This window comes from Anarrhichthys ocellatus, unplaced genomic scaffold, assembly GCF_004355925.1.
Source record: "Anarrhichthys ocellatus isolate YVR2014 unplaced genomic scaffold, GSC_Weel_1.0 scaffold108, whole genome shotgun sequence".
In the NCBI taxonomy this organism is placed as follows: domain Eukaryota; kingdom Metazoa; phylum Chordata; class Actinopteri; order Perciformes; family Anarhichadidae; genus Anarrhichthys; species Anarrhichthys ocellatus.
Window position 1 is genome coordinate 80286 of NW_022280138.1, and position 26142 is coordinate 106427.

The 26142-nt window shown below is 41.1% G+C and overlaps 1 protein-coding gene across 6 annotated transcripts in view; it reads right to left on the bottom strand.

The window, feature by feature from the left end:
* The window catches only part of vps13d (vacuolar protein sorting 13 homolog D), a 76902-nt gene that overhangs the window by 47294 nt on the left and 3466 nt on the right, over nucleotides 1-26142 (bottom strand). For 4 of the 6 annotated variants that reach the window (XM_031876391.1, XM_031876389.1, XM_031876390.1 and 1 more), the window contains 22 exons: nucleotides 24633-24823; nucleotides 23987-24067; nucleotides 23027-23143; nucleotides 22360-22464; nucleotides 21896-22066; nucleotides 20617-20717; nucleotides 20358-20526; nucleotides 16511-16612; nucleotides 16085-16274; nucleotides 15691-15873; nucleotides 14464-14594; nucleotides 14263-14317; nucleotides 12664-12843; nucleotides 11969-12099; nucleotides 11754-11886; nucleotides 9361-11631; nucleotides 9099-9250; nucleotides 6890-7942; nucleotides 6378-6468; nucleotides 6122-6248; nucleotides 5856-6036; nucleotides 4169-4351 (listed from right to left, as the gene is read on the bottom strand). In XM_031876391.1, the coding sequence (XP_031732251.1) occupies nucleotides 4169-4351; nucleotides 5856-6036; nucleotides 6122-6248; nucleotides 6378-6468; nucleotides 6890-7942; nucleotides 9099-9250; nucleotides 9361-11631; nucleotides 11754-11886; nucleotides 11969-12099; nucleotides 12664-12843; nucleotides 14263-14317; nucleotides 14464-14594; nucleotides 15691-15873; nucleotides 16085-16274; nucleotides 16511-16612; nucleotides 20358-20526; nucleotides 20617-20717; nucleotides 21896-22066; nucleotides 22360-22464; nucleotides 23027-23143; nucleotides 23987-24067; nucleotides 24633-24823 (6098 nt within the window). Of the gene's footprint in view, nucleotides 1-4126; nucleotides 4352-5855; nucleotides 6037-6121; nucleotides 6249-6377; nucleotides 6469-6889; nucleotides 7943-9098; nucleotides 9251-9360; nucleotides 11632-11753; nucleotides 11887-11968; nucleotides 12100-12663; nucleotides 12844-14262; nucleotides 14318-14463; nucleotides 14595-15690; nucleotides 15874-16084; nucleotides 16275-16510; nucleotides 16613-20357; nucleotides 20527-20616; nucleotides 20718-21895; nucleotides 22067-22359; nucleotides 22465-23026; nucleotides 23144-23986; nucleotides 24068-24632; nucleotides 24824-26142 lie in introns of all 6 variants that reach the window. The other 2 variants (XM_031876393.1, XM_031876394.1) reach the window with 2 other exon arrangements.

The window sequence follows — 26142 nt, forward strand, 5'->3', positions numbered from 1 at the left end:
AGAGATCCCATTAAAAAAATTGCAAATAGCTTAATATTTCAAAAAGTTAAAAGATTACAAATATGAAAAGTCAAAGCACCCCTCTCCTGAAAGAGCTGAACATTTTGAAAGGGAAAAGTCCTGTAGTGATAATTGTAGTAGTGGAAGTTGTAGTTGCAGTAGAAGTATTAGAAGTAGTAGTATCAGTAGTCGTAGTAATAGCTGTAGTATTGGTCGTAGTATTTAATATAACAGTAGTAGTAGTAGAAGTAGTTATATTAGTAATAGTAATGGCAGTAGAATAAGTAGCAGTAGTAGTAGTAGTAATAGTAGCAACAGCAAAAGTTATAGTAGAAGTAGTAGCAGTAGTAGTAATACTATATTAGCAGCAGCAGTAGTAGTTGTCGCAGTATTAGTCAGAGCATTACGTTTTTCAACAAAAAAGCCTAATTTTGAGCTTAACTTTTAAATACAGTTAATCCATGAGGCTTTTATTTTTGAAAGAGTGGGGCTGGGTGGGGGAGAAAGGAGAGGAGACAGAATCAGAAAGTATGAAACACATAAACAGAGGTTATTAAATGACAGGCTTCATCACAAGCATTCCAGTTAGATTTCACTCTGTGGGGCTTTTATTTTGAAAGGGTGGGACTGGGTGCGGGAGAAGAGACAATCTTAATGTTTGACACACATAAACAGAGGTTATTAAATGACTGGCTTCATCACAAGCATTCCAGTTAGAATTCACTCTGTGGGGCTTTTATTTTGAAATGGGGTGTGTGGGGGGGGTCCTGTAAAAAGCTGTAAGACCTGAATGACTGTATGAGAGAGACACAGAGAGAGAGGGAGAGAGATACATACAGAGAGAGAGAGAGGAGTGCGTGTGTGTCTGTGAGTCTGTCAACATCAATAATTAGCTTAATCAGAAACACCTGTGTCCTTGCAGCCTTTTCATGGAGATAAAACAGAGAAACACCTCTCAAACAAATCCTAAAAACTCCCATAACCGTAGCTCCTATTGCTCCGATATTAATAAATGAGAGGAAGGATGAGTTGAAGAACAGATCCTGTAAAAATTGTGTCTGTAGTGTAAAAAATGTGGCTGAACTGGCGATCTAGAAATGGGGTACCGTGTTCTGTGGAAGATGTTGTTGAAGCAAAATTTAACATTGGCCTCTATGGAGCAGAAATTTGGTTTTCCTCTCAATTAGTCATTCTGTGTCAAATGTGTAAATCTGTGGGATTCCACAGTCATTTGTCTACGACAAGGACAAGATTAGCTACTTCTCCATCGAAAATTATGCATGAAGAGTGAAGATTGTGGACACAGTGGCAAAATACAAATGTTTTTTTCACAAGAATCTCAAGCTGCTCTTCACTCTAGCGGTGACATCACGCACTCTAAGCTGCGCAATACACACCCATTATAAAGTCAGAAAAGGGCTGAACAATCATAAAAGTTAAATTGCTGCAGTTCAAAAAGTGTAAAAGATATAAAAATGCTGAATAATGTGGCAATAGATCAGGGTTTTCTCAACATTTTAAAGTTGAAATGGTGTCTGTAGCTGAAAATATGAGGAAGTTGAAGGATTTGAAATTTGAAGAAGTTTAAGAGGATTTGAACATTTTCTCCATTGAAATCCCATTCAAAATAAAAATTGCAAAAAGCTTAATAATTCATAAAGCATAACAGATAGAAATATGAAAAGTCATAGCATAAATGTCATTAAAGAGCTGAACATTGATAGTTTAACGGTTTCTGTAGCTTAAAATATGAAGGAGCAGAAGAGGTGGGACGGAAGAAATATAATAATAAAAAGAAGAATAAAGATTAGGATAACAATTGTTGGAATGCTTAACAGCATTCCAACAATAAAGAGAAACAGGATAACAATAGTTATCCTGGAATGCTTAACATCATTCCAACAAATATAAAAACATAATTCATGGTAAGAAGGTTTCCTTCCATAACTTATAATAACCCACAGCAAACATTGAGGTAACCGCAGCAGAGTAACGCTGCAGCCAGTGTGTGAGTGTAGACAGGACTCCAACACGTCACACTACAACACATGGCTCACACATAATGAATATATGATGAGAGAATATATACTGATTTGTCTGTTTCACACCACCGGGGTTACAGAGGAAAGAATACGGCTAAAATATTGTCACACGCCATCAGAATACATCTGCAACACATGAACTTAATATAATACACACATGAAATTATAGTCAGATCTGTGGTGCTCTAGATGAAGCATTGATATTATAAATCTGTTCATTCACACTGTCAGTGATTTATTGCCAGCTGTCCTTTCTGCATTTGTCTGTTTAAACTGAATTATGACTTAAATGTCTTCGTACTTGTGTAATATTATCTAAGAATCCAGGTACCGAGCTGTGATTGGTCAGTAGGCGGAGCCTTTATACAAGTTAATCTCTAATCTCAAATTTAACCTGCTCCAAAGCAGATTAGTTGTTTAGCGTAAGTAACCGTGGTGATTTACCCCGGTAAGAAGTGAACTCTGTCATGGAACTGAAAACCTGGATAAGCTCTAATCCTGCTTGGTAGTACAGGCCTCAGGGCTGGACGATGTTTACAACTAAAGCAATGTAACACCAAATCAGCAGAGGTTCTGAAATACAGGAGCATTATGAATGTCAACACAAACCAAATGCTCTCACATCTCAAAACTGTTACCAAGTGCAGTTAACTGTTTTCATTGACATGTACTGTCATCTGTCAGCTGTCTGTAGTGTGTTATTTGGATAGTTTCTGGTACTGTGAAACTTGGTGAAGGACAAAAATTGAAAAGTAAAACAATTATATTGTGACAACTCTTCTTCACTCCAAAGCAAAAGCATGCTATTGTACCTTGTAATGGAATGGATCCTTGTATGAATTTGCATGCAGTATAAAATTCTTCACAAAAAAACACAAGATGCTGATGAAAGACCAAAACAACATTTATGTAGTGTTCTCCTTCCAAGACCACTTATCTCCCAAACAAATGGCTGTGTGAGCAGGTCCCGCTTCTTCACACCTCAGGAGTTAGCTTCATGCGACTGTTGACAAGCCTGGCTTCTTCAAAGGTGGCTTAAAATGTAGACGTGGTCAGAGGCTTAAACCCAAACTAACTTATTCACAGTAAACTGGGTCATGACCAGGATTTCAAGATAAACTCTATATACATTGAATCATTAGAAACATTTTGACATGATCATGATGTTGGAAAAGAACAAGTTAAGTCTGACAGGACTTATGCAGTAGTAGTATAAAATATCAATACAATAAGAAAATGTAAAAAACGGTACCAACTGGTACACTTATCAGATATGCTTTAAGACGTCTCTGCTCATTTGTGTTTGATATGGTTTTTCCACAGAAAAAGGCAATAACCTTAGAAGCACATCTCCTCCATCTCCATTGAAAGGACCTGCATTTATGAATGTGCAAATGTTTTACTTTTCAGAAGTTGTAACAACAAGTAATGTAACAACCCACTAGTCATCAAATACCGCTGCTCTATATCATTCAGACGCTCAATGGTCTCTCAGTCAAGATGCAGTGTGGTGTGACAAAGTGACGGTATTTGATGACCTCAGGCTTTGTTTCAATATAAAAGTGCATTACTAATCAAGGTACCGTCATCCAAGATGAACAAATCAATCTTTCAACTGTGTCTGCATTAGTTAAGCCAGGTTTGAAGAAGAGGGCTGAACCTCAGTCTTCTCCTCTGATGCTCAGTAAGATAGCCAACACGCATAATATCATTCATGTTGGGCTGTTTCTTTAAAACATGACATTTAACAAGTGAGTGGTTACACAACACCAAGGACCATTAGAGTTGTTGACAAGGTTTACTTATTGAAGCATATTCCAGTAAACCATCAGGTATTCATTGATCATTTCAGATCAGATTTACATAATAAGGTCAATTATTTATAATAAATAAGAAGATGATGAGAAATCATCATCCAATTGGTTTTCAAACAGGAAGCCCAGTATGTGGTATGTTGGCAGCATCAAAAGCTGGCGTGAATGTTTTAAGTTGGGTCACATCATTCAATGCATACATGAATTCAGAGTTAGAGAAAAGACAGCCAGGGCACACTGTATGGATGGATGAACAGCAGTGGGACTCACCAGAGAAGGGAAAAAGGCATGTGCCATGGTGAGTTTCTCTACCTTGTCTCGGAGGGAAAAAGTCCCATGAGCCCCAGCTGGCAGGAAGCAGTTCTGCACCCTTAGCTGACCGAGGTTGGCCACAATGACCCTTGGCGAGCACGAGCTCTCTGGAATGACAATGACCGGGGCTCCAGCCTCAATATCCAGCAGAACCCTGGAAGCCCGCTGAGGATGATCACGCACCTGCAGAGGGAGACAGAAGACAGAGAGGACAGGTTTTGGAGGAAGAGAGGAAAGGGACAAGAGAGGGGGGGGGGGGGAAGAGTAGGAGAAAATTCAATTTAGAGAATAAGTTAAGCTGGAAACAGCAGAAAAATATTATTCTGACATCAAAATATTGCTGAATAATAAATACAACCATTCAAAAGTTTGGAACCGACTATTTCAACAGATATAAACAGTATAACTCGGACCAAATCATTATTTACATTGTTTTGGCAAGGAGAGTACTTTTGAATCCAGAAAAGCGTCAGTGACCCTCGATCATTATTGATCCACAACGGTGCAGCTGGGCTCTAAATATTGAGTCTCTCTGTATTCTACTCGGCAGTTAGACTGAAGAGGCTTAAACTGTGATTTGTTCAGCTGATATTCCAATAGTGCTAACCCTACAATAACCTTCTATTTCTATTGTGAAGTAAATATTAAAGCTTGTTCTAGGCTGCATTATTTTGAAACACTTGACACCGAAACAGGAAGCTGTTCCTAGTTAAGTCTGCTTCCAGTTTGTTTTACCAAAGACTGCTGATTTCTTCTCTTTGTATTCAACTGTTGCTCAGAGGATCTTTGTCTCTTTCTGCCTTTAAATTGTCGGTCTAGTTCAGGGGTCGGCGTCGTTGGCAGTGAAAGCAAATGAAGACGTCCACGCAGAGTTAAACTCTCTATTTTCCTCCGTGACTTTTCTTTTTTTGGATTTATCCATTGATAGTTTACAGAGGGCGGGGGTCTGAAAATCATGATTAGCCACCTGCAGGGAAAAGCACTTGACAGAGGTAGAGGAGTTAACTGCCTATGGGAATAATTAACATATAAGAGTCTGTTCCTTCTTGCTTATAAATTATGTTCTCTCTGAACATGTTTCTCTTTTTGGAGAACGTCATGTGAGATAACTTCTTCGATTAGCACAATTTCCCTGCTCTTCTTTCTATTTCCTCGTCTCAGCCCCGTGTGTCACGTGTGTGTAAACCTCGCTCGAGTCAGGAAACTTGTCAGAATATCCATATTTGATTGGCTGAGCTGCATCACGTGATGTGATTTATAACGCATTGGTCGGTGTGTTTCCTGCACCGCCGAACAAATGCCGTAACGGCTGAATAAGAGGCGCCGGTTAAAGTTTAAACTCGGTGTCCAATATGTATAATTCCGAATTATCTATCGGTTTTAATTCCTGGGACCTCTGATGTAGACTCAGGGAGCCGCAGAGAGGCAAAAGAGCCGCAGGTTGCCGACCCCTGGTCTAGTTGAACCATTGTACAGCGTTTTGTTCTCCATTCTATTAAACAACATGCCATCTATTAGTAAAGCTAGCTAAACGCATGAAAGACCATTCAAGCAGACATCTGACTGGAACCAATCAAGCTTTGTAGAAACTGGAATGGTAGTGTATGTTGGACCTGCATGCATGCCATCTGAATCAAGCTCTATCAAACTACAATCAAATGATGTTGGTGCAAACTGGAGCACTCACAGCCTGGCCCTCCATTGCAGCCCTCTGCCGGCCCAGGACATCCTGTAGCTGGGTGAAATGTTGGATGAAGGCCACCACCTCAGCCTGGAAGCGCTGCGTGTGGACGTACTGCACCGAGGCCATCTGCAAAGACACCTTGATGTCACATTCCCGCTCCAGGTAAGGATCAGGCTGGCCGTACCTGAATGGACCAGGAAACAAAGGTGAGTCAAAGAAAGACAGATTTTTCAGTGGCATGCAGAATAATTCTGTTCTGTGATGTATACTTATGGATGTTGAAAATAAGAGCCTCCCCTCCTCGTGTGGTGAAGCGCTCTCTGTAGAGATTACCATGTGGGGTAAGGTCGCTCAAAGACAAACTTCCTAAACTGCCTTGTAAAGCCAGGTCACCATCTATATCACAAGATATCATTTAGTAACATTAAACATCTAATTATGTTTACGAGTCAATCAATTTACATAGAAGACAATGATGTTGTGTGAAGGGCTGTTTTCTTATTGAAGCAAGGTAAATATACGCACCCAACATTTCCAGATGAGCAGATAATTTGGACACACTAGCTCTGGCAAGCTCGTTGAGTTTCTTGTTTAGTACAAGAGACAAAGAATGGACCTAAAATGAAAACATGGACAGGTTTAATCATCAAACATTTACTTCAGAGCTGACATTGGAAGTCACACCAAGAAAAGCAGAGAGAGACTAGAAATAACAATGAAACACTTTCAGAGGAATAAGTTAGTATTCGCCACACATGATGATGTATAACCATCCAATAATCCGTCATTATAGAGAATGTCTCTGTGAAATAAAGCCGCTACAGTCATATATACTATAACTATCGAGTAATAGTTTGCAAATCTATCTAAACGTTTTGAGATATTTCACTCAAAACTGTGAACCTGCTGTGTTGCTGGAGGAAACGTCAGTGGATCACCAAAGCGCCATCATTAATATCCTCTGGTGTTTCAGCGAGTGCAGGGCTTAGCCTCTCAGCATCTATTGCACAGCTAGCCATTTCGGTCCAGTGACCTACCTTTAGGTCCACTTTAGTGTTGACGGCCTCTGTGGTCTCCTCCTCACTGAGGTCTGGCTCGTACAGAGGATGTCCGGGCTCAGCAGGAGGTGACATAGGGGGCACTTTCACTGCATGATTATTGGCCGTGGAGCCAATACCAAAGAAGTCTAGGATAACCACCCAGGTCTGCAGTGTGATCAAAACGTCCAGGCAGTTAAAGTCAACGTCCACGCTTCGGCCCACTCTGCCATAGCGTGTTGTGAACTCTGGGTGGTTCTGGTCCACCAGCAGCACATTGATATGAACTAAAGAGTCATCAAAGTCTGGGGGTGGCTGGGGGGACGGTGTACGGTGGGTAGGAGAGGGAGGTGGAGTGCTGGGACACTCCGGGTCCCTCTTGGATTTGCGACTGCTAGCTGAAGGGGTGCTGGGATGCCTCTGGTAGAGCTGGAAGACGTTCTGGGCCTCTTCCATGTGAGCAGGCAGGGAGCGGGGCATGTCTGGGAACAGGGCATTGGATGCTGATGGACAGCTTTGGGAAAGGTACTCCTTTGGACTGAAGGTGGAGGGCTTGGGTGCTCCGCGAGACACCATCAAATGTTTGTACTTAGACTCAGGGTTCTGTTCCAGGAGGTCCTCCATTAGCAGCGAGCGCAGAGCCAGCTGGACTGCCAGTAGATGAGGGTGGTCTTTGGTAAAGTCTCCCTCCAGATCTTGGAAGCGCAGGCTGACCAAGCCCTGGGAGCCCTGAGTCAGATCTGCACTGAGCTGGACCTGCAGTTCTGCCACATGTAAGGTGACTTTTAGCTGGGTGAATGAGGTGTGAAGAGCGGGTTGGTGAGACTGTAGAGGCAAAGGGGAGGAGAGCGGCGAGTGGGAAAAGCTGAGATAGGGAGGGTCCCTGGCAAAAAGCCCTCCCTGGGGGTCAGGAAAACGGTGTGGTCTGGTGGAGGAAGGAGTTGGTGGAGGGGGTGTGGGCGGTTGGCTGGGTGTGACACGTTGCTCCTCAATCAAGGACAAATTGTCCAGTGTCTGGAGGACTTGTTCATACACAGGCTTGCACAGGAACACCTTGAACCAGAGTGTCAAATATTGATACAATTAATAACCAGTCAGTAAACCCAAATCAAAAACTTCATTGAACAGATGTTTTCACATATTCTGGCTGATTAGACCTCTGTTCAACTAGAGGGGGTGGTGGAGCTATGCTGGATGGTCACCAAACTCCATACTTTAATAGCAATAATAAAAGTGTGATGTGTCCTGCCCTAATAAGAGCTGATGATATGTGGTCTAATGAGCTAAAACCATTATTATTACCACCAGTGAGAGTTTACCATGGATGTGCAGAGCCTTGAAAAACTTTGATCAAAGATTCTGTTCTAAGTCGAGTGTGAAGATGGCTGCTACATCTAAAGTTACTTTAAGTTGCAATGTAATCTACTATACTGTACTTTAAATGATCACATATTGTCTGGGGTTTTTATCAATTTCAACTACAGAAGGAACCAGGCCTTTGTCTAAAACAGGTTTATATTAGAGACGTTAGTCCTAATTTTCCCCAGTTTACTTCAGGAAGAAGCCTTTTGATTTGCTGTTGATGCAAACTCCACACTACCTGCTTATGTGTTGTCTTGATTAATTCAGGACAAGGTTCATGTCCATAGCATTATTCTACAGCAGAAGTCATGTTATACTCACGATCTGTTGCTCTGAATTGCTCTTTTTACCAAAGTGAAAACAATCACTTTCTAAATAATTCCAGTTGTTCTACTTGTCGTTTTTTTCATTCAGTGCAAAGTTAAAATAAATGAAACTCAACACTTCCTGCATAGATCACATTAAGAACGTTGCAGTAGCTTAATGGAAATAATCTCTTTCCTGGAGGCCTTTGTTAAAAAAATTGACAATAACCGTTGTAGTTTAACAATAATGGAAATAATGGTACAGTAGGTTGGAAATAAAGAGTGAATATGAACAGCATATCTGTTAAAAAGAATAAGAGAGCAGCAGAGTGGTGATTACAGTATAACATGACTCTGTTGTACTGATGGATAAGTGCTGTGGTTTACTGCAGAGCCATTGTAATAAAGCTAACTCCCTCTTTTTCACAAGGCCTTTACTTGGAACTGATGTTTCTTAGTTAAAGTTGGAAACTATACAAATACTGCTAGTATTTGAGACTTGTATATTATTTGAGAATTTACAGTATTGATATAGTGTATACCTGAACAGGGTTGACAAATTTGCCCTCAATTCTCAGTAACCCTGTGCTCTTGCAGGGCTCTTCTGCGGTGAGGAAGGAGAACTGTGTGTCTTCATCAACGGGAACTTTCTCCAGGGTGAACTGTATAGTGGTGTCTTTCAATATATGGAAAGCTGATGAAGAAAGTGGATTATGTGAGCATGTATCACAAGCTGCATATAAAACATATGCTTGCATTATTTGCATTACCAAGCACATTTGGACAGATTTGTAACATTCTCACCTTTTCCACGGCTGAGGGATTCAAAGAAGTCATGACGTGTGAACTGTGGTTCATCCTGATTGATGCTTCCATTGCGGGATGGTGACATGCTGCCAGCCTTATCCCCTCTGAGTGCCCTCTTCAACACCAAATGACTCATGTTGACTGAATACAGTCGAATATCCCTCACCAACACCTGCAACCTCTCTCCTTCGGAGTCTTGCCCAGTAACAAAATTCTGGATTGTTATGCTGCCCAGGTGACCAACTAAGAGCTCAGGGTGTCCAGGTTTACGTGGAATGGACACAACTGGTGATTCAATGCTGATATTAAGGGTCAGCTTCACCAAGAATGTGTCTAAGGAGGATTCAGGTTCTTCCATTGGAAGATCCTCCTCCTCCTCAAATGGATAAGGCCAGCTCTGACTCTGAGTTCGAGTTCTCCGCGAGGGAGTCTCAAAGAGCGAAACCCTACCACTGTACTCTGCCGTCTTGGTGGCTAGAACTGTTGACACTTTTGTGGCAGCACTTTTCAGCATGGAGCGGAAATTGTCTTCTACCTCATTAGCAGACAGACTCAGCTCCTTGAGGAACTTGGCTGAGTGGTTATAGTGCAAGGATGCCATTTGAAGTTGCAAGGAACACTCTCCTTGGGATTTTTCCATAAGGCGAAAATCTAAAGCTTCTGAGGGAGAACCTCCTGTGTCAGCAAGGAATGTTATGCCGCCGAGAGTTGAGGAACTGTCAGCACTACCAATGCTGACCACAAACTGACTTCTGCCTCCTTCCTGGGTCAGGTCCACCAACTGCATGGACCCGAGTGAACCATTGATGTCCAACCGACTGCCCATGGACACATTGACCTTGGTGCCAGTGATGCTGGCAGTGGCAATCTTCAACCCTTTCTTCTCAGCACCCAGGACAGTTCCAGTGGACACGGTCCGAAGGAGAAGCAGGTTCAGACGGTGGATCTCCACGGTCAGCTCTTTGTTCTGGTCATAGGTGGCCTGATATGTACCCTCCCCTTCCTCACTGCAAGGCTGTGTTGTGTGTTGTTGCGCTGACGATGTCCAGGTGCTTTCCTCTTTGGGAAAAGACTTCTGGAGGAACTTGAGCAGCTCTACCATGGTTTCAGGGTTGAGAATGATGTCCAAGTTATTGACCTGCATGCTTGTCACTTGAAGGGAGCTGTCCAGGTTCATGGAGGGGCAGTCTGAGCTCACAAACTGGTATTCAAGCTTAATGAGGGCCTCTTGGTCTTTAAGAAAAGAACTGAAGGGTGAGATTCTATCCATGGGCATACCAGAGGACAACTCCGTATGATGGCCCTGATGCTCAGGGGACCTGCCATCAGAAGACACAGGGGACGAAGGCTGGCTCTCACGGAGGCTGCCCGTGGGTATGTCAAAACTGAGATTCTTATGAGAAGCCACAAGGAGATCGAAGTCTGAGCCATAGGTCTGTAAGGTGTCCACCAGCAGAAGACCGTGGACAGTCAGAGAGACTTCCGCATCATAAGGGCGCTTGACAAAATGAGCATTTGTGCCAAATACCTTGAGAACAGATATGTAGCGGCCGTCGCTTTCTACACCAAGCTGCATGTAGTTAATGTTGAATTCAGCTAATAGTAGACGGGATTCCACCAGGACTTCACGTGTGTGCTGCTCTAAAGTCATCACGCTCTGGGTCAGGTTCTTGGCTGAGCCTTGCAGCTTCCAGGAGCTGTCCTCCCTCTGAAAAATCTTGTCATGACGGAGGGTAAGGGGGTCAGGTGACCTTATATGTGGGCTTCTCTCTTGGCTTTTGTCCCCTTCACTCACAGATGGACTGCTAAGCCTAGCCAGACAACTCCTAAGTGCAGTCATCTTCTCAAGGTTGATATGGACCTTGAGGTCTGGTAGAGTCCCTGACAGCACAGCCCCAGGGAGCTGGGGGTCTGATGTGTAGCGAAGTCTCTGCTCAAGCTGCAGCAGCACATTAAACTTCTCTACCACGTGAGTAGGCCCTACCTCACTCTCTTGAAGATGTTTCCAGTTGTCCTTACAGCGACCAACCATTATCTGGAGATCCTTAAAGGACAGGGAGTATTTTTCGTAAAGCTTTCTGCTGTAGGCCTGTGTACTTTCAGGGGATCTGAGGCTGGGAAGGTCAGGGTTTTTGAGCTCTTCTTTTGAAGGCATGTCTAGTTCAGGTGGTGGAGACTCTGGCGGGGTGGCAAGAGGTGTCTGGTACTCATCATCACTCATGTCTTCCCTCTCAGGTTGAGTAACCTCTGAGCTGGCCTTAGTGTCATCTTCAAAGAAAGGGAAGAACAACAGGTATGACCTGAGTTACAAACCTCTATAAGCAAAAGAATGAAGATATTTGGGTCCTTCATTTTTATCTTTTATTTGGTAAAATGGTTGTCTGTTTTACCTTGAGAGTTTGTGAGAAGAATCCTGCCTAAATCAACAACAACTAGCATTGGGTCCTCTGACTGGAAGTCATCAGGGAAAATCACCTGGGGTGCGCAGATGTCCAATTTCATGGTCCAACGCTTACTGTTTTCCTACAAAGCAAACACATCAGTGGCATGTAGAACCGATTCAACTGCCAATTGTCTCATGTCACATCCAGTGAATCACTCTTACGATAAACTCTCCCACGAGTAGCTGATCAATGGTTTGTCGGATCTCTGCCTTGGTCTGCATCTTCAGCTTATTGTACTGCCTCCTGGCAGCCTCTGCCACTCTCAGCTCCAGCTCTGACTGATATCCAAAACCTAATGGTTCAAATACAGAAATCTGCTGGTATTCACATGTATCAGAAGTAAATGAGAAATGATACTACTATTACTTGGTTTGAATGAACTCAGAATTCAGGTGAGTAATGTTTCTTTGAAGCTATGGTGAAAGATTTTAAACATTTCTATACTTTTCTTATCAGAGTTCACACATAAATGTATTTTTTAATAATCAGAATTGTTATCAAATTTAGTGGGACATTTGAAAATTCCCACTTGGAATTAAATTTGAGGACAGTAATTTTTTCTGCATTGTTGCACAACAATCCCTTACCTTCCTTATCCTTTGAATTTGTTTAGTGTTTTACTTCTTTAAATCGGTTTATTTTACTTTTAAAAACAGCTCAGATGCAGATTGGTATAAAGAGAGACTAAGAGTATGAAAAAAAAAACCAAAAAAAAAAAAACTTTCCTTCTTAAAATTAAAACCGTTAGAGTATCTGTCTGTGACTATAATGTCCATAAAATTGTGCTGAGTAATGTATTTACATTACAAAATGTATGTATGCACTCCAAAAAGGGGTAGTGCGGTTCAGTACTTACCTGAGGTATGAACTCTTCCTTTATAGAAGAACTCAGTCACTTTCTTGATTGCTTGTGGGTTGTAGATGATGTTCAATGGACTAGTGTTCACTTCCAGTCTCCTCTCAAACTTACACCTCACAGGGTTACGCTCATAAATCATCTCAAACACTGGTGATGGTGAGCACTCTGCATTGCATCCTGGCAACACAAAAACAAAACAAACTGGTATGTATTCATTGAAAGCTGGTGGGAGTATGGTGCGTTAATGCTCACACTGCCACCAGAATTGGATTATTCTCACATCCATACTGTAAAAGATGTTGTAGCTTATAAACAAAACTAAGAGTCAAAAGCCCTGTAAGTGCCCCTAGAGGCTGGATATGTCATTACAGCACACAGACTGAACATTTTGGATGGACTCGATGATTTAACCATCAGTCTCCAATTTAAAACACATGTCAGCCTTTTCTTTGCTATGTCATTACACACAGACCAAGACAGAATAACAGCATAGCAAGCTGCCTTTCTGTATGTCATTCACATACCTCGAGAACCGCTCATCCATTCTACTTCACACTTAGTGGGTTGTTGGGGACCCACGGGAGTGCTTTGTCGAATTCAGTGCAATTTGGACACGCGACATGTTCAATATTAATAAACTTTAACGAAAATTGATCAAACTGATGTTTCTGACCAACCTTCTGACCTGGGCATGTTTTTCAGGGGCAGATTTAGTGATTTGAAGGACCCAGGTAAAGGCCCTGGGAATGTTGGTATTAGCAGTGGTAGAAGTACCCAAAAATGTTTCTTAGGTAAAACTATTAACTATTAATAGTACAACTATGAATACAGTACACAGTAAAATGTAAAAGTCCAGCATTCAAACGATTACTTCAAGTGACAAGCGAAAGAACGTTATAATCAGCACATTGTAGTAAAATGTACTTAATGTCTGTTCAGGGTGGAGTTTTCTATTCCAATATCATGCTGGATTTGATGTATAATAATGCATAATGTTTTTAACTGTGCATATTTTGTGAGCAATGTAACCAGAGTTTAGCTACTCGGTAGGGGTGACTGGGCAGAGGCCAAGTTACACTACAGTAAGGTGTAGTGATGAATAAGCATAAAAAAAACGATGTATTTATGTATTTATAATGAAATATACCGATCAGACAAATCTGTAACCACAAGCACCTAAAGAAAGAGTTTTGAGCAAACTGGCATTTTATTACAAACACCACCAGTGAGGCAGAAGAAAAAGTCAGGCGAGCTGTGGATTTCACCTTCAAATTCAAAACCAGTGCTGCCAGAAGCAACGTCATGAAGTTAAGCCTTGAACTATTACTATTTATTAGTAACTATTATTAGAGACAGAAAGAAACACTGTGGACATGATGTAAAGAACGTGTATTTAAGGATATGCAGAAGTATCCTCATCTGAACAGCATTCAGTCCCTCTCTCTGAGATCTCACCAGCCAACTGGGAGATCTGCATTTGCAAATGTGAACTTTATTTACTGCAATAAAATTCTCAACTCTAAAGCAAAAGCTTGCTCTTTGTGAATTTGTCTTTGTAGTGCCACATATTATTAAAAAGGAAAAGAGAAATCTTACCAGAAGAACTGCTGGACTGGCCGGATGGCTGGCTCATGGCAACAACAACTTTGTCCTACATCAAGTGACAGATGTTGAAAATACAAGAAGCATGATACAACACACAGTAGAAAATAACACAAATATCATGTTTTTTCGGACCTTTTCAAACTTTTCTCTACATTATGAGCTCTCTGCCCAGCCCGGTCCATCACTGCTTACCGTTTTGGGAGACACCAGGACAGGGAAGATGGTGCCCTGAGTAGTCAAGTCTCTCAGGAACAAACCACCCAGCTTAACAGACAGCAGGGAGGACTCAGAGCGCGGGAGGGACTCCAAAATCACCTTCACCCCTGTGGAAGCATGGTCATAGTCAATGAGAGGCAGCAGTGCACATGCTCTGAGTCTATGGGACAATAACACTGTTAACTCAGTGGACTACGCATCCAGAGTAGTAGAGTCATTTTGTGTCTCGACCAACAGAGGGGGGTTACAAATCACATACAACCCTCTAGCCCTTCATTTTTCACCTGTACAATCTCTTGGATTGTAACTAACGATTAATCAATTAATCTGTTCATTATCTTTACAATGATTTGATTCATGTTTTGTTCTCAATAAACTGTCAGAAAATAGTGAAAATTGCCCATCAAGGGTCCAAGATGTCTTGTTTTGTCCAATTAACAGTCCAAAACAGGAAGACATTCAGTTAAATATACAAAACAGAAAAAGCAGCTTAAACCAGACAATGGTTAACATTTTTCTTGACAATAGATCAATCAATTATCAAAATCGAACATTGACAATTAGGTTGGCAAGTATGATGACATATACTGTATGTACATTAAGATGATCATCAACCGGTCAACCATCAGATGTCCCAAGGTTGTTGTGGGCGATTCAATAAGCTTAACTACTAAGTTACATGGAGTTGGATTTACAGGATTTTGGCAACATTTTTTTTATAAAAAAAAAAAACCTTGATTTGTATAATATTAAATGAAAAAGAATGTATGATATTGATCCATATGGTTATACAAAATTACGGTACAGCAACATTTCATCCATATCACCCACCCCTAACCAATGTGGCAGTGGTGGCCTAAAAGCTTCCCAAATCTGGGTGTGGAAAGTGAAAAGCAGCGCTTGCCTCTCCCTCACTACCAACACTGAGTTTCCCTTGAGCGAAGCCCTTAATCTGCTCCGTGATCAGACTGTCTGTATTGGGCAGCTTCCAGGTGTGACTGGAACTGTGTGAATGTGATCACCACGTTCTCGGAGAGCATTGCTCTCAGATAAACTCCCCCGAGTGAATAAAGGTGAGAGAATTTTATTGGCATTCAAAATGTCTGACTCCACTGATATGGATCAAACAGGCATATTGATGCAATCTCAACCCAGAAAACCCTCTAACATGTGTCCATCTGTCCAAACAGTGTGTCTGTGTACCTGAGAACTCCAACTGGATGACCCCGCTCTCGTGCAGCGCGTCCCCCCTCCTGTCCTGATGGGAGAGTGTGACTCCGCCCTTCTCCAGTAAGAACTCCAGCCGGGCAAACAGGTGATCTCGCCTGGTGAATGTGTTCAGAGTGTGAGAGTCCTCCAACGGGTCAAACAGGTCTTCTGTCTCTGCTGGAGAAGCATTATATCATCAGGGTCTGCAGCCAGAAGGCACACAATAAGATTTCAACCAACACTACAGAATACCAGATGTACATGTAATTTATTATACCGGAGTCTGGACTTATGCCACCAATTATATGATGTAACAGAATATATAATGCAAATTAAATGGAATTTTAAAAAGCCCTTCTCTGGCCTCAGACCGGAGTGAGTCTCTCACCTAAAATGTCCCAGGAGGATGGGCTTGGCAGCAGCTCTTCAGGCCTGTCTGGGTCCTGGGAGTCTCCATACCAGCCCCCCCAGCCCGGGAACCAAGACTGCAGGTACTGGATCATTCCTGAGCTCCCACTCTTGGGGATGGATGTGGTGGCTAAACAGGGCTGGGGGTCACTGCTGGGCTCTCGCACATTCTGAGAAAAAGGAATGAACACAGGCTGAAACTGTAACTAAGACACCTTTAGAGGATCAGTGAATGTTTGATGGATGATTGTGAGTGGTCATCTTTGTGTCATCAGTTGAAAGCTAAGTTAACAAGAGTTTAATGTAAAGCAGAAGGGTATTTCTCTTCCCACAAAGATCATTGGACATGTTGGAACTTCAATTTTATACACGACTGACTAACTGTGTATGAATCATCTCAACTCACCTCTGCCATCTCTTCCTGCTTTCGGAACCAGTCGTGGACAATTTCTCTGAGACACTGCAGTTCCTCTATCATCTGCTCCTCTTCCACTCGCTCCAGCTCACTCTAGGTGATGAAGATAAGCGCAGACATCAGTGCACTGAAGTGTGTTTGAAAGTACATCATCTCTGTGATTGGTTAGCTGTGCAGAGGTGAGAAAGGAGCCAGGGTTTGAACTTCTTGACACAACTAAGAATGCCTAACTGTTTCCGTTATCTCGGTATCTAACCACTTCCACGGTTTGTTGTTCAACAACTCGAACCATTTTTGATTTCTGACGTGGTCTGAAAAAACACTTTTCTAGTATAACCCAGCACTTAGGTCGGCAACTAATTACTATTATCATTCCTGCAGAATGCGCTGATTTTTTCTATAATTTAATCATTTAAAAAAATGAATCACATCTGGTCTATATTACATTTCCAAAAATGGTGAAAAATGTCAAACACAATTTTTCACAGGCCAAAGTGAGTTCTTCAAGTAACTGGTTTTGTCGGACCAACAGTCCATAACTCAAAGACGACCAGCACATATTCACATTTGTGAGCCTAGAAGCCAGAGATTTGACTAAAACAATGAATTACTTATCTGCACTTCATTTTTTCAATCAATCTCTAGAGAGTTTCTTAGAGACACTTCTTAGTGTCTCTTTATGCAAATGTATTTGAGTCAGATGTGAGCACACAGTATTGTGAGAGGGTATTTGCTTCCACTTGTCATTTTGCTGCTTAAAGGAACCCTGTGAAACGTTTGGCCACCAGTGGTGCTGTGGAGCAACGTGTTGAAGCTTTGATAGATGACATGCTATTCCACACATCAACAGTCAGTGGGAACACACCAAGAAATATAGCAAGGGGGTATGTACTAGATATTGACAAGATACAAACCAAACAGGACTCACTCATTAAAACACAGCAGTACTGTTTAAATGTCAGTAGAATAGATGGTGCAAAGACATCCTCTTAGAGATCAGATGGACGCAGACATTTGAATTCCTTAAATAAAGTAAATAATCATATTAAAAATAAATCTTTACAAAAATCACACCTTTTAATAGGGGACTTATGAATGGTAACCACTGCATTCAGCAATACTCTTCCATCACATGTAGAGATCATGTATCAGTGCATTCTGTGCAGCCACACTACTGCAAACAGTACCGCACAGTCTGAGCCAAAGGGCTGCATGCTTTCAGCTGAGTTGATATTACTGGAGTGAATATATTTGATGTGTTTTATGATATCAGTGAACCAGCAAATAGTAACCTAAAATAAGTGTTAACAGTTTATAACTTCTTAACACATCCTGCTAGTTTCTGCTGCTTTAGAAAACTAAAAACAATTCTTATGCAACGTGAGTTTCTACCTCAAGACAAAACTGAGAAAACTATTTCATTGACTCCTAAGTACTTGAGAAAAAGCAGTATGTATGTTATTTTGGAAGGTTTTCAATATGTTTGGAAAATTACATGATGACCTATTTTTTTGTGACCATGTGGGATGTAGCTTGATGTAGCATGCTAGCTGAGGAGTTTTAATATCTCTTTAATCTCTTCCAATTTTAAAGTAAAACGTTTCTTTTATAAATTAGTTTTCCACTATAAACCCTAAGTTAGCACACAAATCACATTGTCTGCTAGAATTTTCTGAGTACATTTTGCCATTAGTTTACTTGTGTGCTAGCTAACTCACCACATGGCACATTTCACATGTTACGTGTATGCACAAAGTCTTACTCTTCAGAGGGTTAATCAACCTGCGTAGCTATTTATCTGTACTAGCTTTCCCCCTCATCTTAACTGAACAATGCCACTCCCATCATAGCCAATAGTAATGGAAGTTAAACTCAAATTGTTATTAGAAGGGTTTACATGTGCGGTCAGGGGAGGTGTCATCATGAAAAAACAAATAATGATAAAATAAAATAAATATTAATATTTCTCTACTGATCTGTGCTATAAATGTAATTTCTGTATGATTCAAATCATTTCAAGCATTTTTATAATCAAAATCGCTGAATTTGCGCATGTCCTGTTCAAACAGAGAGGAGACACGCGAGCTGTGCCTCATCTCAGATTGTGCAATCCCTCACAAACTGGGTTGAGCGCGTCTTTTGCTTTCTCATTGTTTGTCACCACTGTAATATTTGAAGACACTTTTATTATATGTCCTTTCTTTCCAAAGAATAGGTCATGTATTTCATGTATGTGTAGAACCTATTTAGTCTGATCTGACATTAAACCGCAGTGAAAAAGCACAGCGGGGAGGCAAAAACAACAGTACCTCTGCCTCAATGAAGGGGGCGTACGAGAGCCCACGGCTCGGGTTTATGCTTGTCCTGCTGTTGTTCTTCTTCTTCTACACTTCTCTTCTTCTTCTTATATTTTGCTCTGCTAAAGATACGCGCCGAGTCTATTTTTGACAGACCCGTGCTGAAGAGGTCAAGCTGCACAGAACAGATCGACCCAGACAGGAAGTCAGACACTGAAAAGGGATAGAGCAGGGGTCTCAAACAGGGGCCCGCCACGTCATTTTATGTGGCCCACGAATCCGCCAGCAAAAAAAAAAAAAAAAAAGAAATAATTAAAAGTTAGACTTGATAATAAAAATATCCCCGTAGTCAAAATGATGATAGAAAGTCAAAATGAGATACTTCAACACAACAGTCATAGAAGCAGCTCTTTGGCTGGTTACTGTACATTTGACATGGAAATGTATTGTGAGTACATTGAAGACTACTTTAAACGTGGCTTTAAAAACACATGAAATACTTCACGTGGGATTGTGCAAACGCACCCTTGAAAGGATTTTACGCATTGAACAAAGTTATTGTAATAACTTGTGTTTGATATTTGTCTTTGATATTTTCTTTAATAGTTTGATCTTTGATAGAGTAATGTGAGTTTATTAACCCTAAATTAAAAGGATTTAAGTTGTAATAACAGAAATGTGCTGAAATATATTTTTACATTTATATAACTGCATGTACAATATGTTTACACTTGAATAAACAATAATCAAATGCAGAGACAGTTATTTACCAATATGTTAGGAGTAGTTACATTTACACTGTCTTACATTCACAACCGGCCCTTTGAGGGCGACCGTGATGCTGATGTGGCCCAGAGTGAAGATGAGTTTGACACCCCTGGGATAGAGCATCCGGTCATTTCTTAAAATAAAACACTATGTGCAGCCGGATCGCGGTGCACACGCTTCCAGTGGAATCAAATATGTACCTTACCTATGTGTGTGTAAAGAATGCTGATATGAAATATGAAAAACAACCAGTAGTGAATGTGCTAGCTGCCAATTGAATGGTGATTTAAGCTGCTCTATTGGGTTCATATATTTGTAAATCTGACTCTGAAAGAGTCAGTGCCTCACCGGCCACGAACCTCACCGCACGTCACTGGTTTACATTTATGTCTGTTGCTATCTGCGTATAACATGGTAAATACTGCCTGAGCACATTTTTTTGATTTCCATTTCATTCCTGTTAATTCCATTGGGAATTTTGCATATCCCTCAAATTTTCCAACCCTAATTGGGTCTATCCATTGTTAAAAAAGCTTCAATGAAGTGTACAACTCCAGGAGGAAAAGCTTTGTGTACATCCTCTTTAGATTTGTGACAATTGCTAAATCAGATCGTTTTATGAGTTGTGTAGGTAAAATAAATGGAATGTGAGGGACAAAATAACAACAATATTTGGTAGTTTTTGTAGTTCAGACTCCTATTTGGGTTGTATTTAAGGATATGAGCAATATAGTCACTTAAATAAGAGTTGATAGATGATTACAGTGTAGTACCTCTTCCTGAGGGCTCAGTGGGACTCCTTTTAGCCTTCTGAAGTATAGGCTGGTGTAGGTCTGGGCATCTCGTGCCCGCTGCAGGGCAAAGCCCCAGCTGCCTCGCCGCCGCTGTTCCCTGATCTCACTCAGGTTGGCCTGGATGGCAAACATCCACCACTGCCGGCAGCTGCAAGGAAAAACAATGGAATGCAGGCTCAGATCTGATTCAAGGATCACATGACCGTTTGCACCCACTATAAAATAAGAGTGAACTTACCTCCCAGAAATCGGCACTTTTGGTCTCCACTTCCGGTAAAGCATCTCTCTCTCCCGACGGTCCAGCTCTTTAAGGAAAGCCATGATCTGCTGGTATTGGACCTACGAGAGAACAAACACACACACTTAGTCACTGTTCTGTCAGCATGCTCAGTAGAATGCAGATCTCCATCTCCACTCACAAACAAAGACTTGAATCTCACTCAGTTGTCCCTCCCGCCTCCCTTACAGTCAAGATGGCAGTGTAGATAACAAAAAACAAGATTTATTCGTCTTGTATCGTTCTCGTAAGATACTCTTATCTCTGATACTGTTTGCATTCACTGATTAATTACAATTCTTCTCTACCCAGTTATTGGTCTCTATTCCCAGCAAGAGATTCTGTCTGAAAGCAATTCCAATGTAAGTGATGAGGGATCAAGTCCACAGTCCTCATTCTGTCATCCTAGTTCAGCTAATACTACTATGAAGCTTCAACAGAACTTTGGTAGATCTCTGCTTTGAAGCAGATTATGTTTGAGATTAACTTGTATAAAGGCTCCGCCTACTGACCAATCACAGCTCGGTACCTGGATTCTTAGATAATATTACACAAGTACGAAGACGTTTAAGTCATAATTCAGTTTAAACAGACAAATGCAGAAAGGACAGCTGGCAATAAATCACTGACAGTGTGAATGAACAGATTTATAATATCAATGCTTCATCTAGAGCACCACAGATCTGACTATAATTTCATGTGTGTATTATATTAAGTTCATGTGTTGCAGATGTATTCTGATGGCGTGTGACAATATTTTAGCCGTATTCTTTCCTCTGTAACCCCGGTGGTGTGAAACAGACAAATCAGTATATATTCTCTCATCATATATTCATTATGTGTGAGCCGTGTGTAGCAGTGTGACGTGTTGGAGTCCTGTCTACACTCACACACTGGATGCAGCGTTACTCTGCTGCGGTTACCTCAATGTTTGCTGTGGGTTATTATAAGTTATGGAAGGAAACCTTCTTACCATGAATTATGTTTTTATATTTATTTGAATTGTTACCAAGTCTGTTTCACACCAGCGGCCTACAGGTAAATGATTTTAAGTATCAAAATATGAATCGTTTATTAATTCAAAAGTTTCTATTTACATAGGTTTATGTTTGGAGATGGAATATGTAAAGAAAAAGTAAAAAGATCATTGGCCTTCTTGCCTGTTATAACACTCAGAGATATAACCTGTTGATTCAACTTCCATTGTTGACCACGAAGGGTGCCAGGTGTTCATACAGACCTGTGACAGGCGTAAGCACATGGGCTCCAGCTGAACTTGGCCTTCAATCCGTGGGGTGTGTCGGGACCTCAGAGGCTCCTTGGAGGTGTTTCTCCTGAGCAGCACGGAGGCACACACTGGTTCAAAGATGTACTGATGCTCCCGGCTCTGCATGCACTGGGTCATCGCATCCTGTGCAGTAACAAAAATATCAGACCACTCATATGGAACTTTACCTCTTGTACTGGATCATTCAAGAGGATGTGTAACTGGCAGGTCAGACCGGTCTAACAGTACCAATCATTCATTATTGAAAATCACCAGCTATGGTTAGGCATTAAATGATTAAATACACCTGGAAGCACAAGTCACTTATAACCCCAGTACAAACAACAAATCCCTATCAATCAATGCTGTGTGCGTTAGTAAGATCTAATACTCGGTCTCCAGGGAGCCTAAATGTTGAAGTCCATCGAGTCTCTGACCTGGATCTGATTTGCGGGCAGCTTTCCCAGAAGTTCACATTGTGTATCCCAGTAGACGCTGAAGTCTTCTATCTCCAGCTGCTTTTGTCGGAGGAGCTTCTGGACCTGCAAATAAAAAGAAAATCCCTGTTAACCTCAAATACAGACCTGTGGTCAACTACGACATTACAATACTTACGACATATGGCTCTCATAAATAAAGCCAAGAGTGCTCCGATGATCACGACTCTTGGGCCGATCCCTGGGAGCAGTATAGACCGACACAGGCTCTATTTGAAGCCTGTTTATCGTGTAGCATTATTTATTTATCCAACTATTCTTAACAACATTTTATATGAAGTGATTCCATTAAGAGATCTTATCATGAATTAACAACTGTTTATTTATTGGCAGGCAACATGTGCAACATTTTCCAATCTCTCTTAGAGACACAACTGTGCGTAGAGAAATTGTCATCTGGATCGACCTTTATAGAGAGCAGCAATTAAACGATTTAGAGCACCTTTATCATCAATATAAGATACTACGTTATTACTACAAGAAACCCTTCTTCGGTGAATGTAATGTATTACTGACTTCACTAAACGTTTGGGTCCTATTGTCCAATAAAAGCCTACAGAAATAAGGAATGAAGTGTGAGTTTAAGTCCCTTTGAGTGAACACTTACCGTCTCTTTGGAGGGGTTCTGAGCAGAAACATTGTTGATGCAAAGCCCAAAAGAAAAGGGCTTCTCTGGGTTGGAGAAGTCATCTTCAAATCTTAGATGCACGTCTTGGATCTTCAGCTGCACATAAGCATAACAAAATCAAAGTTCAGTCTGTAACTCAACAAGCGTGCAATACCAAATGATTATTGGGAAGGTATTTACTTATTCAGGTATCATGCTGTTTGAATGGGTTGAATCTTGTCTATGTTGTGTCTAATTGTTTTGTATCATAAACAGTTGCCAGTATATTTTCACAGCCAGGCACCCATATGAACACTGACTCAGCGTTTACTTGCTGGAATGGTTCCTCATGTTCATACTGGTCATTAACAGATTCAAAGATTAGGGCTCGATTCCTCCAAAATCTATTCCAAAGTTCAACAATCTGAAAGTGGATGTCTTCCCAAGTTACAATGTTTTTAGTGCACATTTTGGAAGATAGATACTCACTTGATTAGACCAAGTCAGACTGCTAAAGCCTCATATTTTGTCCCCCATTACTTACATTGAGATCCCTTTAGGAAGAGATCTTTTAATTGCCAGTATGAAAAGAAAGAATAATTACAGCAAGAAAACCCTGTTTCAATGTCTGTATGGGCACCTGACTGTTGTTTGAGAACAGGCTTGGAATAAATGGATACTAGAGGTGTGGAAATGTCTCCATTCTAAGAAGCTGGTTATGTTTGAGAAAAGAGATCATGAACGATTCTGCATCGATGCAGTGACCAAACTTAATCAGGTTTCTTAACTTAATTGACGAAAACATAGCCATGTGCAGTAATATAGAAAATTGAGGAAGCAATACATTGAGAATTGTTGACAGGTTAAGAGTCCTGAGCCCAGTGAAGATGCACAGCTCTAAGGGATACATGTGTTGTTTGTGATACAGTCCCAGCCCTAGTCTCATGTTGGATGGCTTACCTCAATGTTCTCCACAATCCTAGTGACCGCTGAGGCAGTGGCAGAGTACCAGTAAGATTCTCCCCTCTGTTCACACTCACTCTGGAGGAGACGAACACACACACATTCATTCATTCATTCATTCATTTATATATATATATATATATATATATATATATATATACATACATATACACATATACATACATATATATATATACACACACACACACACACACAGTACACATACAGTTAAAGTTAGACACAATAAGATAAGTGAAGGAGGCAACAAACAGAGATTAGTTCAAGAAGGCCAAGCTACAAAATTAGATTCCATTATTTGACTTAGGTAAGGGATTCTTTTTTTTATGACAATTGTGAGATGTAAACCCGTTCTGCTGCTACCAGAACAATCTAATAGCAATACCTCTTTGTCTTACCTTTAAAAATCTTTGTGAAAACACCAGAAACAATAGTTCAGGAACATAAATTGTGTCGGTGTAAAGTGACATACAGCACAAAAAATACATTGCAAGTGTTTAGCTACTCTGGAGGCTGTAATGCTCATTAGAACCAGAAAACTTGATTGCTGGATGGATGACTACTTCGTACCATTAGTGGGACAAACAAAAGCACATTCTATGATCCACAGTGTTTATCCACCTACTTTGAATTTGTCTTCGAGAGCCTTGAGGAGGCGTGTTTTGCGCTCCCTCTCCTCCTCTCTTTCCTTCTCTCCGTCATATTCCTGCTGCTGGGCGGGGCCGATGATCAGGTTGAGCTGGGACATGGAGATGACCCATGGGTCACTGTGAGGCCGGTAGAAAGGGATCTGGAGAGTAATCTTTCCAATGAAGCCTGGAGAGAGACAACGTGATGCATGGATCACACTACAGGAAACAGTCTGTGGGCCATTTCTGAGAAAACAAGATGAAAATCAGGTCTTTCTGATCCAGATAAGATGGTGTTTGGGATCATCTCTTCCAACCGTGTGCTGGAAGTGTTGTCTTGACATTTCAACAGCTAAATAAGTTGTTTGAAATGAGCCTGTTCAACCATGCCCCAATCTTTAACAGACAGCCTGCTTTAAAACTGGAGGCATGGGGGAAACATGAGGGTCAGATGTGTCTGAACATTGTCCTCTTCCTGTCCAGCCTCCACAGTCCAGATAACAAGCAGCAGCAAGTGCTTTTGGAACTTCTTTTGGCCTGGACTTAGCTTCATAGGTGGCCCTACCTTTTAAGTTCCCCCGTCCCCGTTCCACTCTGTTTGCGTGTTTGTGTGGAGGTCCGTTATATTAAGTGTAATACCAAACCAATTAGCGGGGTGAGGAAGTTGTCTACATCCATGCTGACTTTAACAACTTTAAGGTTACATTTGATTTAGGATCAAATATTTCCTTGTCATTTGATCGTTTAGTGTTGTATATAAATATTAGTGCTGGGCAACAATTAAAATATTTAATCGCGATTAATCGAATGGATTTTTTGCGATTAATCGCATTGTTATGGCAAAGTTCAATAATGAATTCAAAAGTAGTGTATTGAGCACTTTTATTTTAAAAGTACTGCTATATGAACAAAAGTGCAATAACATTTGGTTCATGAGATGCAGGTAGCATGTTTTATACTTAATGTGAATATAATTCATACTTTGTTGGCATCTTATTCTGAAAACCGGATGTTCGTCTGAAGAAACCCGATGTTGTCTCACGTTAATTTTTCCGCTAACTTTCAAAGTCCTTTGCTCGCTCCCGATCTGTGGCGTTTAAATGCGTTTACCGTGAATTTCAGCATATAGGTGCACTAACATGTCAGTGTCTGCTGAGTTGACGCTGAGATCTGAGTGTCTGCTGACTTTACCGCAGCAATGTCCAGTAGTCTCCAGGGAGAGCAACAGCTGGTGCAGCTTCTCTCTTTATTTCTGCCCCCCCCAACCAGAAGCGGAAGTCGCCTTTTCTCTACGGCAACCCTGAAGGGACATCATATCTCCAATACAAAACAATAAACATGACACAGTCTGTTACAATAATAATAAATAAAAAAATACTTACCTGTTTTTTTTGTTGTTTTTTAATTATTATTATTATTTTTTTTTCCCATCTCAAAAGGCTCAAGGACATACACACACACACACACACACACACACACACACACACACACACACACACACACACA